The sequence below is a fragment of the Dama dama genome, chromosome 4 (genome assembly GCF_033118175.1).
Source record: "Dama dama isolate Ldn47 chromosome 4, ASM3311817v1, whole genome shotgun sequence".
Taxonomy (NCBI): Eukaryota; Metazoa; Chordata; class Mammalia; order Artiodactyla; family Cervidae; genus Dama; species Dama dama.
In genome coordinates, this window is record NC_083684.1 from 40,005,705 (window position 1) to 40,023,690 (window position 17,986).

The following is a 17,986-nucleotide window of genomic DNA, read 5'->3' on the forward strand; positions in this document are numbered from 1 at the left end:
AAGATGGAATTCAGTGCAGGAAGCCTGCGTTCTGATTAAAACTCATCTGCAGCAGCATGGGTGGGGTGGGAGCCACAGATAGGCCAGCTGGAAGCTAAGCTCAGAGGCTGTGGTCATGGACCCCAAGCCTCTGAGGCAGAGAGGAGCACACCCACCCCCAGGACCCACAGACAGGCTGGAAGCTGCTGGCCATCACCCTCTGATCTCCATGCCTCTCACTACCTCTCCTTCCCAGTGCCTCCTCAAAATATCTTTGTGTTAACCATCACCACGTTGCCTAGAAACTGATGGTATGGCACCTCCCTTGAAGAATGTTCCGGGGGAGCACTTGCTTCCCACCCCCTAGCTATGCTTCTTACTTGGGCATCTAGGGCCCCACGTGCCCACTCCTGTATTCAGACTTCCCACCCCACTTAGAATAGTCCCTGTTGAGTTCAAGGTGAAACTGTATCACCCAGATGCAGTTACATCTCCTGATACCTTCAGTTCTTTTTCAATGTCTCCAGTCCCTTGTTCAAGCCACCATCATCTTAGCAAGAACCTCCTGACTTCCTGCTTCCTGTCTTGCCCTCCAGTCTTCTCAATACCACCTACTCCAACTGCTTTCTCAAACAGGAAACTGACCTGATTACACACACACATCACCCCCTCCTGTTTCTCCCGTGTCTCCCTGTTGTCCGTGGATAATGGTCATGGTACCGTGACTGAACAGAACTGAGCTGGGATGCAGACATGCCGTGGTTTACCCCTTTCAACAGAGTGCCCATAGCTTACAGAGCTCTTGATGCTTGATTCAAGCTGGCATCCTCCCTGCTCACTTTGGGGGCTGGGAACCCCCTACCCCCACCCAGCGCCAACTCTGGCCTGCCCACATGCACCTCCCCAGTCCCTTCTGCCTGTTTGTCCCCTTTCCTCCCTCTTCTTTCACTGACTTGATTTCTTTCACTTTCTTTGACTTTCCAGGCTAAGCTCATTGCTCCCCTGGGCTCCCAGTCCCAGGAGCTTCTTTCTGTTTTAGAAGGTTGGACCTCTAATAATCTTTCCTACCCAGAGATGCTCTCTCTCTTGTGTCTTATGTGTGAGTACTGAAAAACCCCATTGACTCAGCCATCCTTAATCACTATGCTCCTGGGATCTTCACATGGACATGGCTTTGCTGTGGGACATGTGCCAGGGCTCATGCTGGGGAGAAGCCTCTGGCATCTCCCACCATGTGGGGAAGAAGCTAGGACCTGCTCGGGGTACCTGTTGGCCAGGTGTGAGAAAGAAGCTGTCTGTCCCTCTGGCATTTCCTACAAATTGTCCCTGGGCTGGGCTGGGCCGCTTCACTGAGGTGGGGAGGGGCCCTTTGGTCTGAGAACTTCAGACAAGGAAGAAAGATCTGGAATTTTTAATCTTGGGTATACAACAAAGACTGTGGCTTAGCTGCTAAAACTCAGTCCTGGTGGGGGGCTGGGAGAGCTATAGGGAACAAGGCCAGGCACAGGCCTTAGTGTGAGAAATGGGTGGAACAAAAGATACCGGGGTCCACTCTTTCCAGCATCAGACCCAGCCCACCAATGGCCTGGCCTCTGGACCCAGGCCTGGACAGGCGAGCAGGATCTGGCATTTCCGGGGGCCTGTGGCAGTGCCATGTAGCTGGAGAAGGTTCCTGTGGGCTGTGGGGCAGGCAGGCAAGAAGCCCGGGAGGCTGTCCTGGTATCATCCCACTCTCAGACCCAGTGAAGGGGTTTCTAGTTTGGGGAAGGCCCTCTGGGGCATGTAACAGAGAGGGGCAGAGGGAGCTGAGTCAAACTCCAGGTCCAGAGTCCAGGACCAGGGATGCTGGAGATGACAGAGGCTGAGCCACTGGTCACTGATCTGGCCTCAGAGTGTTAGGGTCAGGTCTGCCCCTCCCACGAAGCGGGACTGGATGCAGGTCACCTCAGGCAGCTGGGCTTGGAAGCGCCTGACGGAGGCTATGCTGATGCCGGGACACATGGCCACATCTACCATCCGCAGCTGCCTGCACGCCTGCCCGATGGAATCCAGAGTTCTGCAGGGAAGCCGCCAGCTGAGCGCCTGACCCGGCCCAGGCCCAGCCAGCCCCCACCACAGGCAGCCCCCAATACACTCAACTGCTCCGTGAGCTGACTGCAGCTGGACAGGTTGAGGTGCTGCAGCCTCGGCCAGGAGCTGGCCGCCTGCGCCCAGCCGTGGTCGCTGAGGAGGCTGCAGTGACTCAGCGCCAAGCGCTCCAGGCTGGGGCAGCCCTTGGCCACAGCCACCAAGGCCTTGTCCGTGAGTGCTGGCAGCAGGCTCAGTGACAGCTGCCTCAGCTGGGGGAACCGGAGCACCTGCGAGGATGTGGTAGGGACGGGGAGGGTAACGAGGCCCTGGAGCCCTTCCAGCTTCCCCCACCCCCAGCCAGAGGAAATGCCACATCCAGCAGAAGCCCACGAGAAAAACGCTTGTTCCAAGCAAAGTTCCAGCCCCAGGGTCCTCAGCCTAACCACGCCCCAGCCTCACACCTTGGTCAAACTGGCATCAGTCAGCTGGCTGCAGGCTGTGAGGTCCAGCTCCCGCAGGGCCTGCAGCATGAGCAGGGAGGGGCCCTGTGGCTGGGGAGAGAGGTCCTTGGGGCTGGAGGCCCAGTGCTCCAGCTCTTCGTGGGGCTGTGGGAAGAAGCTCCTGCTGCTCAGGTTCCTCCTGAGTCTGGCCCTCAACTGTTGCCGGAGAGGGTCGAAGGAGGGCAGCTGAGCCCAGGTACCCCCAGCCCGCCATGACTTCAAGGGTCTCACACCTGAGGCTCCTGCGAAGGTGCCTTGATGGGCTCCCCCAGCCCCAGGAGCCCCCAGTCACCAAGCTCCTTGCACCAGGCCAGGCGTAGGACTGAGAGGTGGGTGAGGTAGGTGCAGATGGCCTGCAGGGTCTGGTTGGTGAGGGCCACACAGGAGGACAAGTCTAGCACCCTGAGGCGTGGGCCCAGCGCTGGGATCAGGGATAGCACCGAGGCGTCCTACGAGGGAAGTGGAAAAGGGAGCAAGTGATGGGGAGGTGCCCGCTGCCTGTGCCACCAGGTGTGGCAGGCTGTGAGATCCAGCTCCCACGGGGCCTAGAGCATGAGCAGGCCCTGTGGCTAGGAAGAGGGGTCCTTGGGGCTGGAGGCCCAGTGCCCCAGCTCTTGGTGGGGCTGTGGGAGGAAGCTCTTGCTGCTCAGGCAGGGAGGGGTCCCTAGGAAGGTTCTGCCCAAAGTTACAGCCCCACAGGCAACAGGAAACTGTCACAGGGCCCACGGAAGGGTGCATCAGTGTTCCTGCGCTGTGTGTCACAGCGGATGTGATGGGCTGAGAAGGGGGAACACAGGGAGAAGGACAAATACCTAGATTGGCTGGTGTGGGAAGGATGCAGGTGAAAATCTCTAAGGCGTTCACCCTCTCTGTGGTCCCAGCACCAGTCAATCAGATACACTCCCTCTAGGTGGGAGGACATACAGCGGAGCTGCCACCTGCCAGGAGTGGTTGGGGGATGGGGGGGGGGGGTAAGGACTAAGGGCAGGACAGAGGGAGCTGCTTTGCAGAGATGCAGACATGGGAACATGGGCCTCTAGAGACAGTGCTTAAGAGACACGATCGACACAGTGAGGATGGAGTAGGGCAAGAGAGGCCCTTGGGGGAAACGCTGATTGCTTTTCAGGTGAAGAATGCTCTGGGCACAGTCGTAGATTGAAGGAATAACCTGCTAAAGAGGGAGGGGGCGACACTGCTAAGACAGGGACACCACCCAGAGGGACAGGCCTGAGCCCTACTGAAGGAACTGGCGTCAGCCAAAAGTGACCCTCTTCCTCCCTTGTCACATGGCCTCCCCAGGGCCCCTCCTGAGCAACTACTGCTGTGTAACCTCAGTGCCCCTTTCCCCAGGGCTTGGTTCTGTCACCCCTGCCCCCAGAACACCCGCCCTCAGTCCCCTCCCCAGGCTGCAGTGATCACCAAACACCGGACTTGTGAGGTGTGGGTCACCTCGTAGGCTGGGCCCCTCTGGTCTCTGGGACCTCCCTCTGCATGGACCCACCATGGGGGCGGCAGGGAGGAGTGTGGGCAGCGCACTGTCTGCCTAGGCACCTTTCCTCTTCCAGCTGACTTGGACACAAACACGGGGCACCTCCCTGGTGCCAGGCTCCCAGTTCCCCCAATCCCTGGCCCTGGAGAGGAAGGAAGGAAGGGGGTGGAACGCTCACCTTGAGTGAGGAGCAGTAGGCCAGGCTGAGGGAGGCCAGTGGGGGTGGAGGTCCACGCACAGAGCCCAGGGACTGGGCCAGCTCCCGCCCTCTCACCAGGCAGCACTCGGCCATGTCGAGGCACTGCAGCTCCCGCAGGCCCCCCAGGGCTGAGCATCCCGCGTCTGTCAGCCGCTGCAGCTTCCTCAGGCTCAGGTGCCGCAGGTGCCGCAGGCCCCGGCTCACGGCCAGGACTGCTCCATCAGCCAGTTCTGAGCAGCCACTGAGGTCCAGGGAGGTAAGGCCTGGTTGCTGGTGGCAAAGGGCGGCCACGGCCTCTGTGGAGAGGTCCCGGCAGCTATGCAGGCTCAGTTCCTGCAGCTGCAGCCCGGCCACCTGGCCCAGCGCCCGCAGGGCCTTGGGCGGCAGTCCAGTGCCGCTCAGGTCCAGGGTGTGCAGTCTGCCAGCCCGCTCCTTCAGGAATCGCAGCAGGTTGCGGAAGGAGAGTTGGGAGGGGGAGGAGTCCTGGGGGTCAGTGGAGCCCCAGGCTGGGCCTAGCTGGAAGGTGAGGTGGCAATAGGCCAAGGAGAGGCGCTCCAGGCAGGGGGCACAACTGCTGAGCCGGTTGAAGCTGAGGTCGGCCAGGTCCCGAAGGCTAGCCAGGCTGAGCTCACGGAGGCCACTCAGCACCTGCTGGACCTGCTGCGCCGTCTCGGGCTGAGCCAGCAGCATGCCCGACGTGAAGAGGCTGTTGCAGCCACTGAGGTCTAGGATACGCAGGGCCGGGCAGCCCAGGATCAGAGCCACGAAGGAAGCCTCTGTGGGGCTGCCCCCACCAAGGCACAAGCTCTGCAGGTGTGGGCCCAAGTGGTGGGTAACAGACCGCAGCACCTGGAGTGAAGCCGGCGAGCCATCCAGGTTGGTCAGGCTGATGCAGGTGACGCCCCTGAGACCCAGGCTCTTGATGACCGGAAGGGAGGCAGATGACACAGGGATGTTGTACTGCACGCTGGCCTATGGGGCAGCAGCGGGCCTGGGGTTAGCCCTCTGGCCTCACAGTGTGCCGGCCATTGGGTCTGGTGGCAATTTGCTGGCCAGAGTTTGAGGGAAGGTCAGGGAAGGGCCCTTCAACAATGGGGACCCACTGTGGTGTCATGTGCCTGAGGGGGTGCTGATGGGAAGTGGGAGCAGGGAGGACGGGTCATACTGGGGCTCAAGGGGGAGGAATACAGGGGAGGACAGAAAGTTAGTGCTGGCCGGGGCTGAGTGCCTATGGAGAGGCTGGGCCAGAGTGGGGACTTGGCATGCTAAGTACAGGAGGGCTGGGGGGTGGCCTGGAGGAGAGCCAGCAAAGGTCCCTGGGAGCAGGAGGACAAAGCATTCTGGACCCCAACTTTGGGGACTTTCAGAAGGTGGCCTTGAGACCCACGGACTCCAAATCCAGGGCCTCAGCTTAGCGTTAGATAAGCAATCAGCCTCCCCCACTTTCTCAAGAGCATATAAATAGCCCTCAGAGCAGCTGAGGGCGGGAAGAAGCAACTGCAGGTGTCGCTCACCACAACGCCCTGTGGCCCAGATGCCAGAGATCTGGGGCAGGCAGTGAGGCCAAGGTACTCTGGTGGCCTGTGTCTCGGCCACAAGAATGTTTGCAAAACCGGCTTTTGTGTGTAAGTGAAAAATGTGCCTACGCATGTGAGTGTGGTGTGCGCATGCGTGGATGCGTGTGTATGCGCACACGTGAATGCCCTTTAGGCTGGAGATTCCAGATGCGCTTGTGATCCCTCGTCTTATCTCTGGAGGGTCTGTCTTATTCCTGCAGGTGAGGAGGGAGAAGTGTACTATTTCTCCAGACAGGAACTCAGAGAACGAATTTCAGAGGCAGGGAGGAAGTTGGCCCAACTGGAGAGGAACCGGGGAGGCAGCTTGGGGAGCACGGAGCTGGAGTCCGGTGGGGCAGGGAGGCAAGCTCAGGGCTAGTTGTGGGGAAAGGCTGGCTGGTTTAGGAGTGTGAGGAACCGCCAGTAAGAGTTGTTTTCAGAGAACCTTGCCTGATCTTGTGATAGAGGGAGCCAAAGGACAAAAAGTACAGGAATGTGTGGAACTGGTCTGTCGGGGAGGGAGAAGAGGGCTTGGCTTCTGAAACCCTAGCCCCATTTCTCTACCCCCACCAAGGCCCAGGATGCAGGCAAGTGATACTCATAGATTCTTGTTTTCACAAGCAAGCTCCCCCCACTCCAAACCTGTCCAGTGAGTAACAGGAAGAACAAGCTGACATTCCCTGCTTGTCCCCCACAGAAAATCATCAAAAGGGAACCAGAAAGCTCAAAATGATGCATAATATGTGCTCCCTGCAAGACGTTTATCAACAGGATTCTTCCAGGAAGACAGGTGGAACTCATTCCCAGGTGTGGAGACCCCACCTGGCTTCTGCCCCAGAGAGAAGCAGCCCCCGAGGGCTGTCGTCCCGGGAACGAGCCTGTGGTAAGAGGGAGACCAGCTCCCACCAATTTCACGGGAATCAGGGAGTCAAACCATGTTCCCAGTTCAGAACCCATGGTCAATACGGGTGAGAGGAGCTCTGCCCATAGATCCCCCCATGGACACCAGGAGACAGTGGGGAGTGGGGATGCCAGAGACCTTGGTCCCTCTCAGATTTAAGGAGAGCTGGCGAAGATGCCAGTGTGTGAGGTTGGGGAGGGTACTGAAAAGATCAGGGAGAATAGTTTTTAGAAAGGAACGGTAAAGCATGCCTCCAGCCATTTCAAAGCCCTGCAGTGCTAGATGAGCCAATCTCATAATGAGTAGAATGAACTCTGGTTGGGGGAGTGTAGAGCAGTGCTGGTTGCCAGGCAGCACCTGCCCCCACCAGTCACATGGCACCCCGCAGCCCCCAGCTCCAGCCGCCTTCAGTCTTCCTTCTTTCCCTATCTTCCTGAGCCTTGGCTGCCAGCAGTGTTCTTCCCTCTCCCACTGCCTTCCTATACACAAGGTAAACGAACAGCCCAGGGTCCAAGTGCAGGGCTGGCAGGTGGCCCCAAGAGCTACCTAGCGAAGGGGCAGGGCCTGGCCTAAAGGACTTCCAACTATGGGGCTGGGTGAGTTTTGAGGCCACCTCCCTACTCCCCACAGTTTTTCTTGGTGGGGAGAAGACGGCCTCTAAGCCATCACCCAGGTGGTCTACCTGGGACTCAGATACAGAAGTCCAGGAGCAGCCTGTTGGGGATATTTACCCTCTGTGGACAGCCTTCTGGGTTCTGGTCTTTGCCCCAGTGTAGGAAAGTGCCCCTCCCCAGGCCCTGGGAAGATGCTTCTAAAGCCCCAAGGGAGTGTAACATGGGTACCTGCTCCAGCTTCAGCCGCCTCAGCACAGAGGGGCCAACTAGCCCCCTGGTCTCCTCCCTTCCATGCTGGCATCTTAAGAGTAAATGCGGACTCATTTGGAAAGATGCCCTAAACCTGCTAAAAGCAATACGTGTTCCTTGACTGTGAGAGGCCAGGACTCTGTTGCAACTACTCAAGTCCTGAGCTGAGGCAGCAGGCCTGTGTGCAGACTTGGAAAGCCATCTGAGAGAAACATGACTCTCCTGTCTGCCAGCACAGGGATCCAAAGTTAGCATGCCTGTTTTCCGGAAGGACCTTGAGGAAGCATATGTCCTGGTGCCCAGGGCTTTGGTCTCCAGAGAGGAATCAGACTTTGGGGCTCATTTCTAGAGGCTTTTATAGACACCTCAGGCAGGAGAAGGCAGCAGGGGGCAGGAGCTGTCCTGAGATCTTCACAGTGATCAGCGTGGTGGCAGCACCCCCGCCCCAGTCCCAGGTATGGACAGAGCCCAGGTGTACATCAGGCCCTGTCTTTGTCTGTCTTCTTATTTGAGAAAAAGTGGAATTAAGTGGGGGCAGGTCAGGGAGATTAAGAAGTTACCAAGTTGAGCATCCTAGCCTGACCTGGAGCCATACAGCTTGGCCTTGGTGAGCCAGAATCTTCCACAGCATCTACTAGCTGGGGTACCACCTCCTCAACCTGCTGCACCCTGGGAGATGGGTCCTGTCAATAGGGCTCCAGAGATTGTTCTCTGGGACAAGGTGGTGTCAGCCCTAGAAGCCCAGGTATCTGTGGCCTGGCTTCCCAGGGCTCCCAGTCCTGGCGGTGGAATAGGGCTTTGCAGAGTCACTGAACGGGTCTTTGTCAGTGCTCTATCTGGAGCTCAGGGTTCACTGGAGAAGCTCCAGTGCTAAAATGGTAGGCTCTGGATCCCAAACTCTGACCCCGGCCTCTTCCTCTTCTTCCTTCCCTCACTCCTGTTCCAGTCTCACCTTCATCCCTGGGGCCTGACTGCCCACTTGGCTTCTTCTGCACCCTCCTTCTTTGCTGGACTCCAAGAAGCCTCCCTGACTGATGACCTCTCATCAGGGTCCCCGTGGCCCTGCCCATCATGTGGGTGCACCTGCTCTCTGGGCCCTCTGCCCAGCCAGGGATGATGAGACCATGGCCTCCTCTGGGTACGTGCTGTCCGAGGAAGCCATAGCCTCCCTTCCTGTCTGCACTGGCTCCCCTCTCCTCACAGCCCCTCTCTTCTCACTCCCCTAGTCTTCTTTCCAAGCCCCCGATGCTACTGCAGCTCCCTCCCCTCACTCCAGCCTTCTCAGAGATGTTTCAAATAGAAACCAATGCTCTTAGGTGGGAAGGCCCTCCTTCTTCCCTGTTCACATCCACCAGCCCACCCTTGGCAGGACTCATCAGAACCTCCTTCCATATTCTGCTCTTGGGTTCAAGGAGGCCCCTTCTCCTGGCCTACTGAGCCTGTCCCCACCCTCTCCTCTGAGAATCCCGAAATCTCTGCCTTTCCACTGCTCCTTCCTCAGAGTCCACAAACACCCCAGAGTCTTAACAAAGGCCTCCCTTGATCCTGCAACCCCCCTCACCCCTCCCCTTTACTGTCACGCTTCTTGGAAGCACATGAGTGCCCACACCCACTGTGGCCACTTCTTGACCATAGTTTTGCCCACTAATCCCTCCACCGCTGTCCCCACAAAACCCCTCATCCCAGAAACAGCCCCTCTCCAGCAAGATCACCAACATCTGGGGGCTCCTCTGCAGACCTCCCACAGCTGTCCTTCCTCTCTGCTACGCCATGATGCCTACTCGGGATGGCCTGTCTCCCCGGTGTTCTCTCCTACTGGGGGTTCTGAGACTCTGCCCTCTTGTCTCTCCTACCTTCTAGCCTGTTCCCTGTTTGGGGTCATCAAAGAGCAGAAAGATCCAGTTCATGCACCAGTGGGTTCTCCATGAATTGTTCCATTCCACCACACACACACACACACACACACACACACACACAGAGACAGTTTCCCTCCACATGGACCAGTGAGTTCTCCATGAATTGTTCCATTCCACCACACACACACACACACACACACACACACACACAGACAGTTTCCCTCCACGTGCACCCCAGCAGACTTCATTCCATCTACTTTGTTTCCCACACCTTCCTCCTGGGCACCAGATACTGGGAGCCATGACCTGATGGACCTCTCTCCAGATACAGGGATGCAATATGCCCAAATCTGAATTTACTGTCTTATCCCCGCTTCTCCCAAACTCCCAGTGCCTTCTACCAAATCACCTAAGTCAGAAATCTGGCAATCATCCTAGACTGCTCCCTCATATCCACAACGTCCAAGGTCCTTTCCAGTCCATCTCCTATTTCCTCCTGGCCTTCAATCTCTCTGGCTCCAGTCTACTCTTGGTATTGTCAACAGAGTGATCCTGACGAAAGGCAACTGACCACGTTTTTCAGGCCCTTTGATGGTTCATCACTGCACAGGATGGAAGCTGAGCTTCCCGGCTGGCATTCAGGGCCTGCCTACTTCTTCAGCCCCAGCTTTCCCATGCCTGCTCCCCACTCTGGCTCTGGAATGCTAATTTCAGACCACTGTCTCATACTTCCATGCCTGGGTTCAGCTGTTTTTTTCTAGGGGTGGGGGGTGGTCTGACCCCTCACCTATTCCTTAACAAATATGTATCCTCTCTCAAGATTTAACCCAAGCATCCCCTTCTCTATGAAGTCTTCTGTGAATCTTCTCTGCATCTTTGGTATGCATCATGCACCTTTCTTAAGATTTTGAGTGCAGTGCTGTCTCTCTCTCACTATCAACTCTGAGTGCTGTGTCTGCCCCAGCCCTGGGGCCTAGCACAGTGCTGGGCACAGAGGTAGCATCACCATCCGAATGAGTGAGGCCTCTCTACAGGCCCCTCCTCCTCTCCTTGCCTTTGGACTGGTATCCTTCCTGGACAGTCTCTGTGGCCTTCTCTTCAGGGCTCCTCTTGTTCTCCCCAGGGAAAGTGACTTAGATCCAAGGCTTAAACCTCCACCTGTTCTTAAATGACACCTTCATCTATATTTATTACCCAGACCTTTCTCTTGAATTCCTCTCTCAGAAGTCCAACTACCAACTGGATCTCACCGTTTAGATGTTTTATACTTCATATTTTCAACAAATTCAAACCAAATTTCTTTAGAAACTAGGCTCAATGACACCGGAGAGAGAACTCAACAACAACCCTACTCACACACTCATTTAAAATGTGACAGAGGAGGCTTCCAATCCATTATACATAAATGGTACTTGGGCTACTTGAAAACTAATCAGTTTAGCTCCTTACCTTACAGCATAAGTCAAAATAAATTACATCAAATATATATATATATGTGTGTGTGTGTGTGTGTGTGTGTGTGTGTGTATAAATTCAAGCCATAAAACAATTTTGCTGTGAACCTAAAACTGATCTAAGAAGTAAATCCAAATTAAAAAAAAAAAAGCAAAATATGAGTGTATATTTATCAAATCTCCGAAGAGGCAAAGTATCTCTAAAGCAATGGCAGATAAAAGAATGTTCAGAGTCAACAACCCAAAAATTTAACCCCTGTATATCTCATAAACAACACATATCTACAAATCAAATTTAAAAAGGCAAATATATGAGGAATATATTTCAGTAAGTATGTAAAAGATTAACTTCTTTAATGTATAAAAAGTTCATACAAATTGATAAGAAAAATACTAAGACCCCAATAATTAGACAAGGAACAGAAATACACAAAAGAGGGAAATATAAATGGTCCACTAATGAGAAAATTGTTCAACCTCAGTGACAGTCAAAACTGAAACAAAGGGCTCTCACTGCTTGCCTTTCCAACTAGCACAAATGCCTGCACTCACCTCCTAGGGGGTTGTCTCCCTACGACTCACCTCTCAGTCCACTCTGCACTGTGGAGGTCTAAGACATAAATCACTGCATGTCACTCCCCTGCCTAATGTTCCTTTAATGTTCCTAAAGTTCCATGGGTTACCTGGTTACCCATGATGGTAACCAGGAGAAAGCCCTAGCAATGCCACTTGGCACATCTGTCTTGCTTTCTGACCCCTTTCTAGCCTCATCTCCCACCACTTCTCTCCAACACACCTAAGTTCCAGTCATAGCGAACCTGGGTGGTCGTTTCCTGAACTATTTCACACCTTGATGCCTTCGCCTGTGCGGTTATGAGTCCTGAAGACCAACCTTCATGCTCCTCATCCTGTTCCTTCAGGAAGCCTTCCCTGATGCTGCCAGTCTCCTTCCATGTCCTTCATGTTCCCATGGCCCCCTTCATGCCAATGCCCTGAGCACACAACATCATGATCACTCACTTATTTGTCTTTTTCCTTCACTGGACTATGAGCTTCTCAGGGGAGGAGACTATGTTTGGTTCATCTGTAGAGTCCCAGTACTGGACCCAGAGCCAAGAATGTATGAATAAATATGCAGGAATGAATGGATGGATGATGTATGAGTAGGGCCACGAGCAAGCTGAAGTGAGACCACTGAGAATGGGCTAGGTGAGGGTAGGCACCTTACCTCCCGAAGGGCATTCTGGGCTGCACAGTACCAAGCCCGGCTCACGAGGGAGGCCTCTTTCTGATCTGACAGAGGCAGGAAGCTCAGAATATATGTGATCATCTGAGGGAAAAAGACAGGGCATTGGGGCTGTTAGTGCTGGTGGGGCCCTCTGAAATCTTCCCTGTCTGGCAGCACATTTGGTCAGAGGGTACTAGAGCACTGGCTTCTAGCTCATCTTGGATCCTAAGCTTCAGAAAGTCTTCACTTGTCCTCTCCAGTCTCCAGGTATCTTTACTGGGAACAAACCTTTGCTGAGCACCATCTGGATGCAGGTTTGTTCTGATAAAAATCAAACTTCCTACTCAATTTGATAAAAAGAGCCTGGGCACTGGGACTAGACGAACCTAGTTTAGATCCTTATTCTCTCAACTGACCCCTCTGAGCCTTATTTTTCTTATCTATCAAAAGACAGTTGTAAAAAAAAAAAAAAAAAAAAAAAGACAGTTGTAGTGAGATTTAAGTGGGTTGCTGTGACAGTTAAATATCATGGTAAAGTGTCTTGCATAGGATCTAGAACATAGCAAGGCAAGTGCTGATCTTGAGGAAGTTACACTGGGACTGCACTTTTTCAGTCTTCTTCACAGCTTCTCAGCCGGCTGTTACAATTCTCAGCAAGACCCATCCTGGTAGGCTAAGGCTCTCACTCCACCTATGCTCTATGAGGCTGGGGGTGGAGGACTTATTAGGGACAGGGGAAGGGAGCTGCCTGTGAGACCAAGAATAATCTGATATTAACTATTCTTTTCTTCTGGAATCTTCCCTCCTTGACTTCTGTGACACTGTGTTTTCTAGGGCTCCACTCACCACTCCAATTGCCCTGTTTCTAGATTCTTCTGTGGCTCCCAGGGCTCAGACCTGAGTCTTTCAATTTGTTCACTTTCTAGGATAATAAATTCACTTGCATTGCTTTAACAATTACCTCTATAAGAATAACCAATGATTCGATATTCCATATTGTTTTATCATTCATGTGCTAGTCTAGTATTGCCAACTGTCCACAGGATTCTTCATCCAAATGTTTTACCATCACCTTCACCTCAGTCCAAAGCAGCCGCTCCTCCCAACTTTCCAGCCCCCGAGCTTCAATCCCAACAGAGCATCTCGCCTGAAGATCCTGATAAAACTTTATACTCTTCATGCTCTTCTGTCCCTTGCTCCAGATACAGGTGTAAAGCATAGGCTTTACTTAAGACTCATTCAGATCCCAGCTCCACCAGTTCCTAGCTGTGTGACCTCAGGTAAGATATGTGATATCTCTGAACCTCAACCCACACCTGTAAAATGGGGATATTAAAAAAATCTAGATCACAGTCTTATGTGCTGTGCTTAGTCGTTCAGTCATGTCCAACTCTGCAACCCCATGGACTGTAGCCCGCCAGGCTCCTCTGTCCATGGGGATTCTCCCAGGCAAGAATACTGGAGTGGGGTGCCATGCCCTCCTCCAGGGCATCTTCCCAACCCAAGGATCAAACCCAGGTCTCCCATATTGCAGGCAAATTCTTTACTATCTGAGCCACCAGGGAAGCCCAAGAATACTGGAGTGGGTAGCCTTTCTATCCTCCAGGGGAACTTCCCAACGTAGGAATCGAACTGAGGTCTCCTGCATTGCAGGAGGATTTTTTACCAGCTGCCCTCACAGTCTTATGACAGGGATCAAATTATAATTTATATATATATAAATTTAATAGATATAATATGCTTCACACCTAGTAGATGGTCCATAAATGGTTCCTGGATTGCTGTTATTAATAATTCTACCTTTGAAACCTTACCACCTTAGTAGCCCACATCTTCATCACCCCAGACCAGGGTTCCTTCCGCCATCTCCCACCTGATCTCCTTGCCTCCAGGTTCATCCTTGCTAATCATTCTACAGACTGCAACAAGGTTAATTTTCCTAAGAAACAGCTTTCAGTCTCAGTGCATTCCTGATGAAAACCTTTGGGGTTCCCCAATACCCTCAAGACAAAATTTCTTCTCCTGGGTCAGCACTGCCAGGCCTCCATGCCTGACTGTACCCCTGATCCCAGAGCTTCCACAAGCCAGTCTTCTCAGTGTCCTACAAACACAGCAAGTTGATTTTCTTATTTCCTTTTGCCTATGTGGACCTTTTTCCTGGAATGCCCTTAAGCTTGACCCTCACCAGCCCACTTGGTCTCTTCTTCCCTTCCCTGATTGCTAGTACACAGAAGGTACGTAGTCAGTACTTACTGGATTGAATTAAGTAAGAATGGACAGTCTTTTACCTCTCTTTTCACCAAAGATTTGCTCAAGGAAGGGGTGGGAAGATAAAACAGATCATTACTGAGAGGAGAATGACTGGCGAGAACAACCTCTGGGCCAGGGAGGCTAGGCCTGGGGAAGAGAACTTTGATAAGGGGACTGGAACTGACCACGCTCCAATCCCCAAGAGGAGGCAGGAAAACTTGTCTGAGCTGAGGTAAGATAGTGGTCATCCTGTCTTCTGGGGTTCAGTAGCCAACCCCAGAGCAAAAGGAGGGCAACAAACCTGTCCTCACTGAGAGGGGGAAGCATGACTCTTTGAGTTGAGAAGGGGGAAGGCCTTTCTAGAGGGAACAGAAGAGGCAGTGATAAGGGTGGAGTGGCCATCCCAGGAACTCCATCCCAAGGAGCTACTATAGATATGACTGGTCATCTTTGTGATCCATGGTGATGGGACAGATATCCTCTGGGGCAGAAAGGGGAAAGGATGCCATCTCAGGGGGTTCATTGGGGGTGGAACATCATTCCAAGGGCCGATGGGGAAAGGGTGCCCTGTCTCTCTTGGGCAGTGGGAGGGGTCTGCCAACTTTCTGGGCAAACAGGATGGAGAGGCCATCCCAAGAGGCCACTGGGACAAAACTTATCTGTCTCGGGACAATAGCGGCAGAGTGATCTACCTCCAGTTGAAGTAGAGGGAGCAAACATCCCATGAAAGATGAAGGTGAAGGAGGCAGGGATGGCCATCACTAGGGGCTGAGGAAGTGGGGAGCAGGCCTGTCCTCGGTGAGGGAACTGAGACCATGCCCGAAGTTAATGGGAAGGGGCAGTCGTCTCTCGAAGGGAAGGGAATGGAGCGACCATTCCAAGGGACCAATGGGGGTAAGATCGGTTACCCTTCGGGGCTGATGGGATGCAGCGGACATCTTTCAGAACTGAGGGGGAGGGACGGCCATCTCAAGAGATCAGGGGTAGGCAGAGAGGCCCTGTCCTCGCTGAGGTGACAGCAGCTATCTCCTGGGGCCGATGGGGAAGGAGAGGATGGTCCCCCAAGGTAAGGGAATAGAGTGGCCCAAAGGCGGCGGGGCCGTTACCCATAGCCTGCAGGTTCAGGGATCTCCCGGCCGGGTTGTTTCCGCCAGACTGGCGGGGCCGGGAGAGCTGTCTGACAGCCCCTCCCCACAGCCTGGGACCCCGAGGGCGGGGCCTGTCCCGGGCTAGGCCTGAGGGCAGCCTCCTCTCACCTCCAGAGGCAGCGACTCCGCCATCGCATCCCTGCCGCCTCCGCCCCCGCGCAAGGCTTTCTGGGAAGCGTAGTCCCACCGACTCTAGAAGGCGGAGCTTGGGAAGGAAGTGGACCTCCAACTTCCGTCCCAGGTGTGACGTATTGGATCTGCACCGGAAGTGCCTGTGCTGCCGATGTGGTACCTACTGAGTGCGGTTTTGGTCGCTCTCCCTTCTTTCCTTGGTTGGGTATTTGCGTCTCACTATGGCGGTAAGGAGGGCGAGTAGGGCGTGGTCCGCATGGCAAAGCGCTCCCGGGATCGGGAGACTGAAATCAGAAGAAGGGCTTCAAGGGAAATAGGTCAATCCAGCGCCCCCCCCTTCGCTGGAGAGGGGCGCCATCCAGTGGCCATCCAGGACCATACCAGAGCTGGTGCCAGAGAGAGCTGGGCGTCTGTAGCAGACAGTACCAGGGCTGTAGAGATCGAGGGGCCTGAGGGGCGATGGGCGTCGGTATCAAACAGTACCAGGACTAGCTAGAGATCTGAGGGGCTTGAGGCAGGATAGTGTCAGCCCAGAGCGGGTTTACTTCAGTAGAGGCCGGAGAGGGACGCCAGTCAAGCCCATTCAGCTAACCGGAATGGTGGGGAGGCTAAGGAAGGTCCTGACTGATGAGGGTTCTGATAGTATCTCATTATCTCTCTGCAGCCCAAAGGAAAAGTGGGCACGAGAGGGAAGAAGCAGATATTTGAGGAGAACAAAGAGACCCTGAAGTTCTACCTGCGAATCATACTGGGGGCCAATGTAAGTGCCTCCCTGCTTGCTTCAGTGCCCACCCAAGGTTCCATAGTCCTCAGCTCTGTTTGGTGGGGTAGAGTGGTGGGGGTGTGTGACAGCCAAAGCTCCAGAAGAAAACTCCAATTAAAAATAAAGGAGAGGGACTTCCCTGGTGGTCCAGTGTCTAAGACTCCCTAGATCCCATATGCTACACTTAAGACCGAGTGCAGCCAAATAAATGAGAAAGAATCCTGGTGCAGAGAAAGTGCTGAATAGTCAAAATGAAAAACAAAAGCAAAATGAGGGTGTGAGTCTCAAATGAACCTGAGCCTTTCCCATCCTAAATGCACAGGGGCTTCTTTCCTGTGTCAGGGGTGTCTGGATATTCTGGGAGCAGATCTCTTCCCCCAACCTGTAAGAAACGACTTGTCTCCTTTCATCACCTGGTCTAGAGTCAAAGTCAAGGAAGGTCCATGGTTTAGTAAGCTTTTGATCCTAGCCTGATCCTGTGTCTGCTTACAGGCCATTTACTGTCTTGTGACCTTGGTCTTTTTCTACTCATCTGCCTCATTTTGGGCCTGGGTAAGTGTCCCCCATCCTGGGAAGTGGGTAAGCCCATAGGGTCAGTGGCTGCCCTTTTAACACCCGCATTCTTGTTCCACAGATGGCCCTGGTCTTTAGTCTGGCAGTATACGGGGCCAGCTACCACTCTATGAGCTCGATGGCAAGGGCAGCCTTCTCTGAGGATGGGTCCCTGGTGGATGGTGGAATGGATCTCAACATGGAGCAGGGCATGGCAGAGTGAGTGTCCCCCGCTGTCAGCCCAGGTGAGCAGCGCCAGGGCTGGGGTGCTGGGGCCCAGATAGCCCAAGACCCACAGCTGCCTGCAACTTGAAGAGGGTGGAAGGGAGTTGAACTAGGGCCCATCTCTTATTTTTGTTTTATGTAAAAAATTTTGGCTGTGCTGTGCATCTTGTGGGATCTTAGTTCCCCAACCAGGGATTGAACCCAGGCCTTCAGCAGTGAAAGCATGGAATCCTAAACCGCTGGACCACCAGGGAATTCCCCGGCTACTATTTTTGGCCCTTGCAGCTTCCCTTCTCTCCACAGGCACCTTAAAGATGTGATCCTACTGACAGCTATCGTGCAGGTGCTCAGCTGCTTCTCCCTCTACATCTGGTCCTTCTGGCTCCTGGTACGTGGGTTGTGGGACTCCCGAGGAGGAGCTGGCGCATCTAAGCCTTCTCTTCTTTCATTTCCTGTACCTGGCTTCAAGCTACCTTTTTTCTCCTAGGCTCCAGGCAGAGCTCTTTACCTCCTGTGGGTCAATGTCCTGGGCCCCTGGTTCACAGCGGACAGTGGCACCCCAGTGCCAGAGCACAGTGAGAAACGGCAGCGCCGACAGGAGCGGCGGCAGATGAAGCGGTTATAGCCACTGACATTGTGGCCCCAGGTTTCTGAGCCCTGGGTGGCTCTTATCAGGTTGTGTGGTCCCCATGCCAGGAGCAGTGAGGGCCTAGTCCAGGGGCCAAAAGCAGTTTAGGGTATAGGATTGTTGAATAAATGGCTTATAATGTGGCTAATGGCTTTGTGGGTGATAATGAGAGAGCTAAGGCAGGAACAGCCAG

At 54.0% G+C, this 17,986-nt stretch overlaps 2 protein-coding genes across 3 annotated transcripts; one reads left to right on the forward strand and one right to left on the reverse strand.

The window, feature by feature from the left end:
- Positions 1–1,375: 1,375 nt before the first annotated feature.
- Positions 1,376–15,741, reverse strand: LOC133054070 (F-box/LRR-repeat protein 2-like). 2 transcript variants are annotated; one of them, XM_061138707.1, is made up of 7 exons: positions 15,602–15,739; positions 12,096–12,197; positions 4,217–5,209; positions 2,783–2,998; positions 2,511–2,654; positions 2,119–2,336; positions 1,376–2,035 (listed from the first exon to the last, which is right to left on the reverse strand). In XM_061138707.1, exons 1-7 carry the CDS (start codon positions 15,623–15,625, stop codon positions 1,867–1,869), a joined length of 1,866 nt encoding a protein of 621 aa, XP_060994690.1. In that variant the 5' UTR covers positions 15,626–15,739; the 3' UTR covers positions 1,376–1,866. The 2 variants fall into 2 exon arrangements, with proteins under 2 accessions (XP_060994690.1, XP_060994691.1); XM_061138708.1 differs by lacking the exon at positions 12,096–12,197 and having other exon boundaries at positions 15,602–15,741.
- On the forward strand, positions 15,700–17,936 carry TMEM208 (transmembrane protein 208). Its single transcript, XM_061138711.1, has 6 exons — positions 15,700–15,852; positions 16,290–16,385; positions 16,881–16,940; positions 17,023–17,159; positions 17,469–17,553; positions 17,653–17,936. The coding sequence occupies exons 1-6, from the start codon at positions 15,847–15,849 to the stop codon at positions 17,788–17,790; spliced, it is 522 nt and encodes a 173-aa protein (XP_060994694.1). The 5' UTR covers positions 15,700–15,846; the 3' UTR covers positions 17,791–17,936.
- The last annotated feature ends 50 nt before the right edge of the window (positions 17,937–17,986 follow it).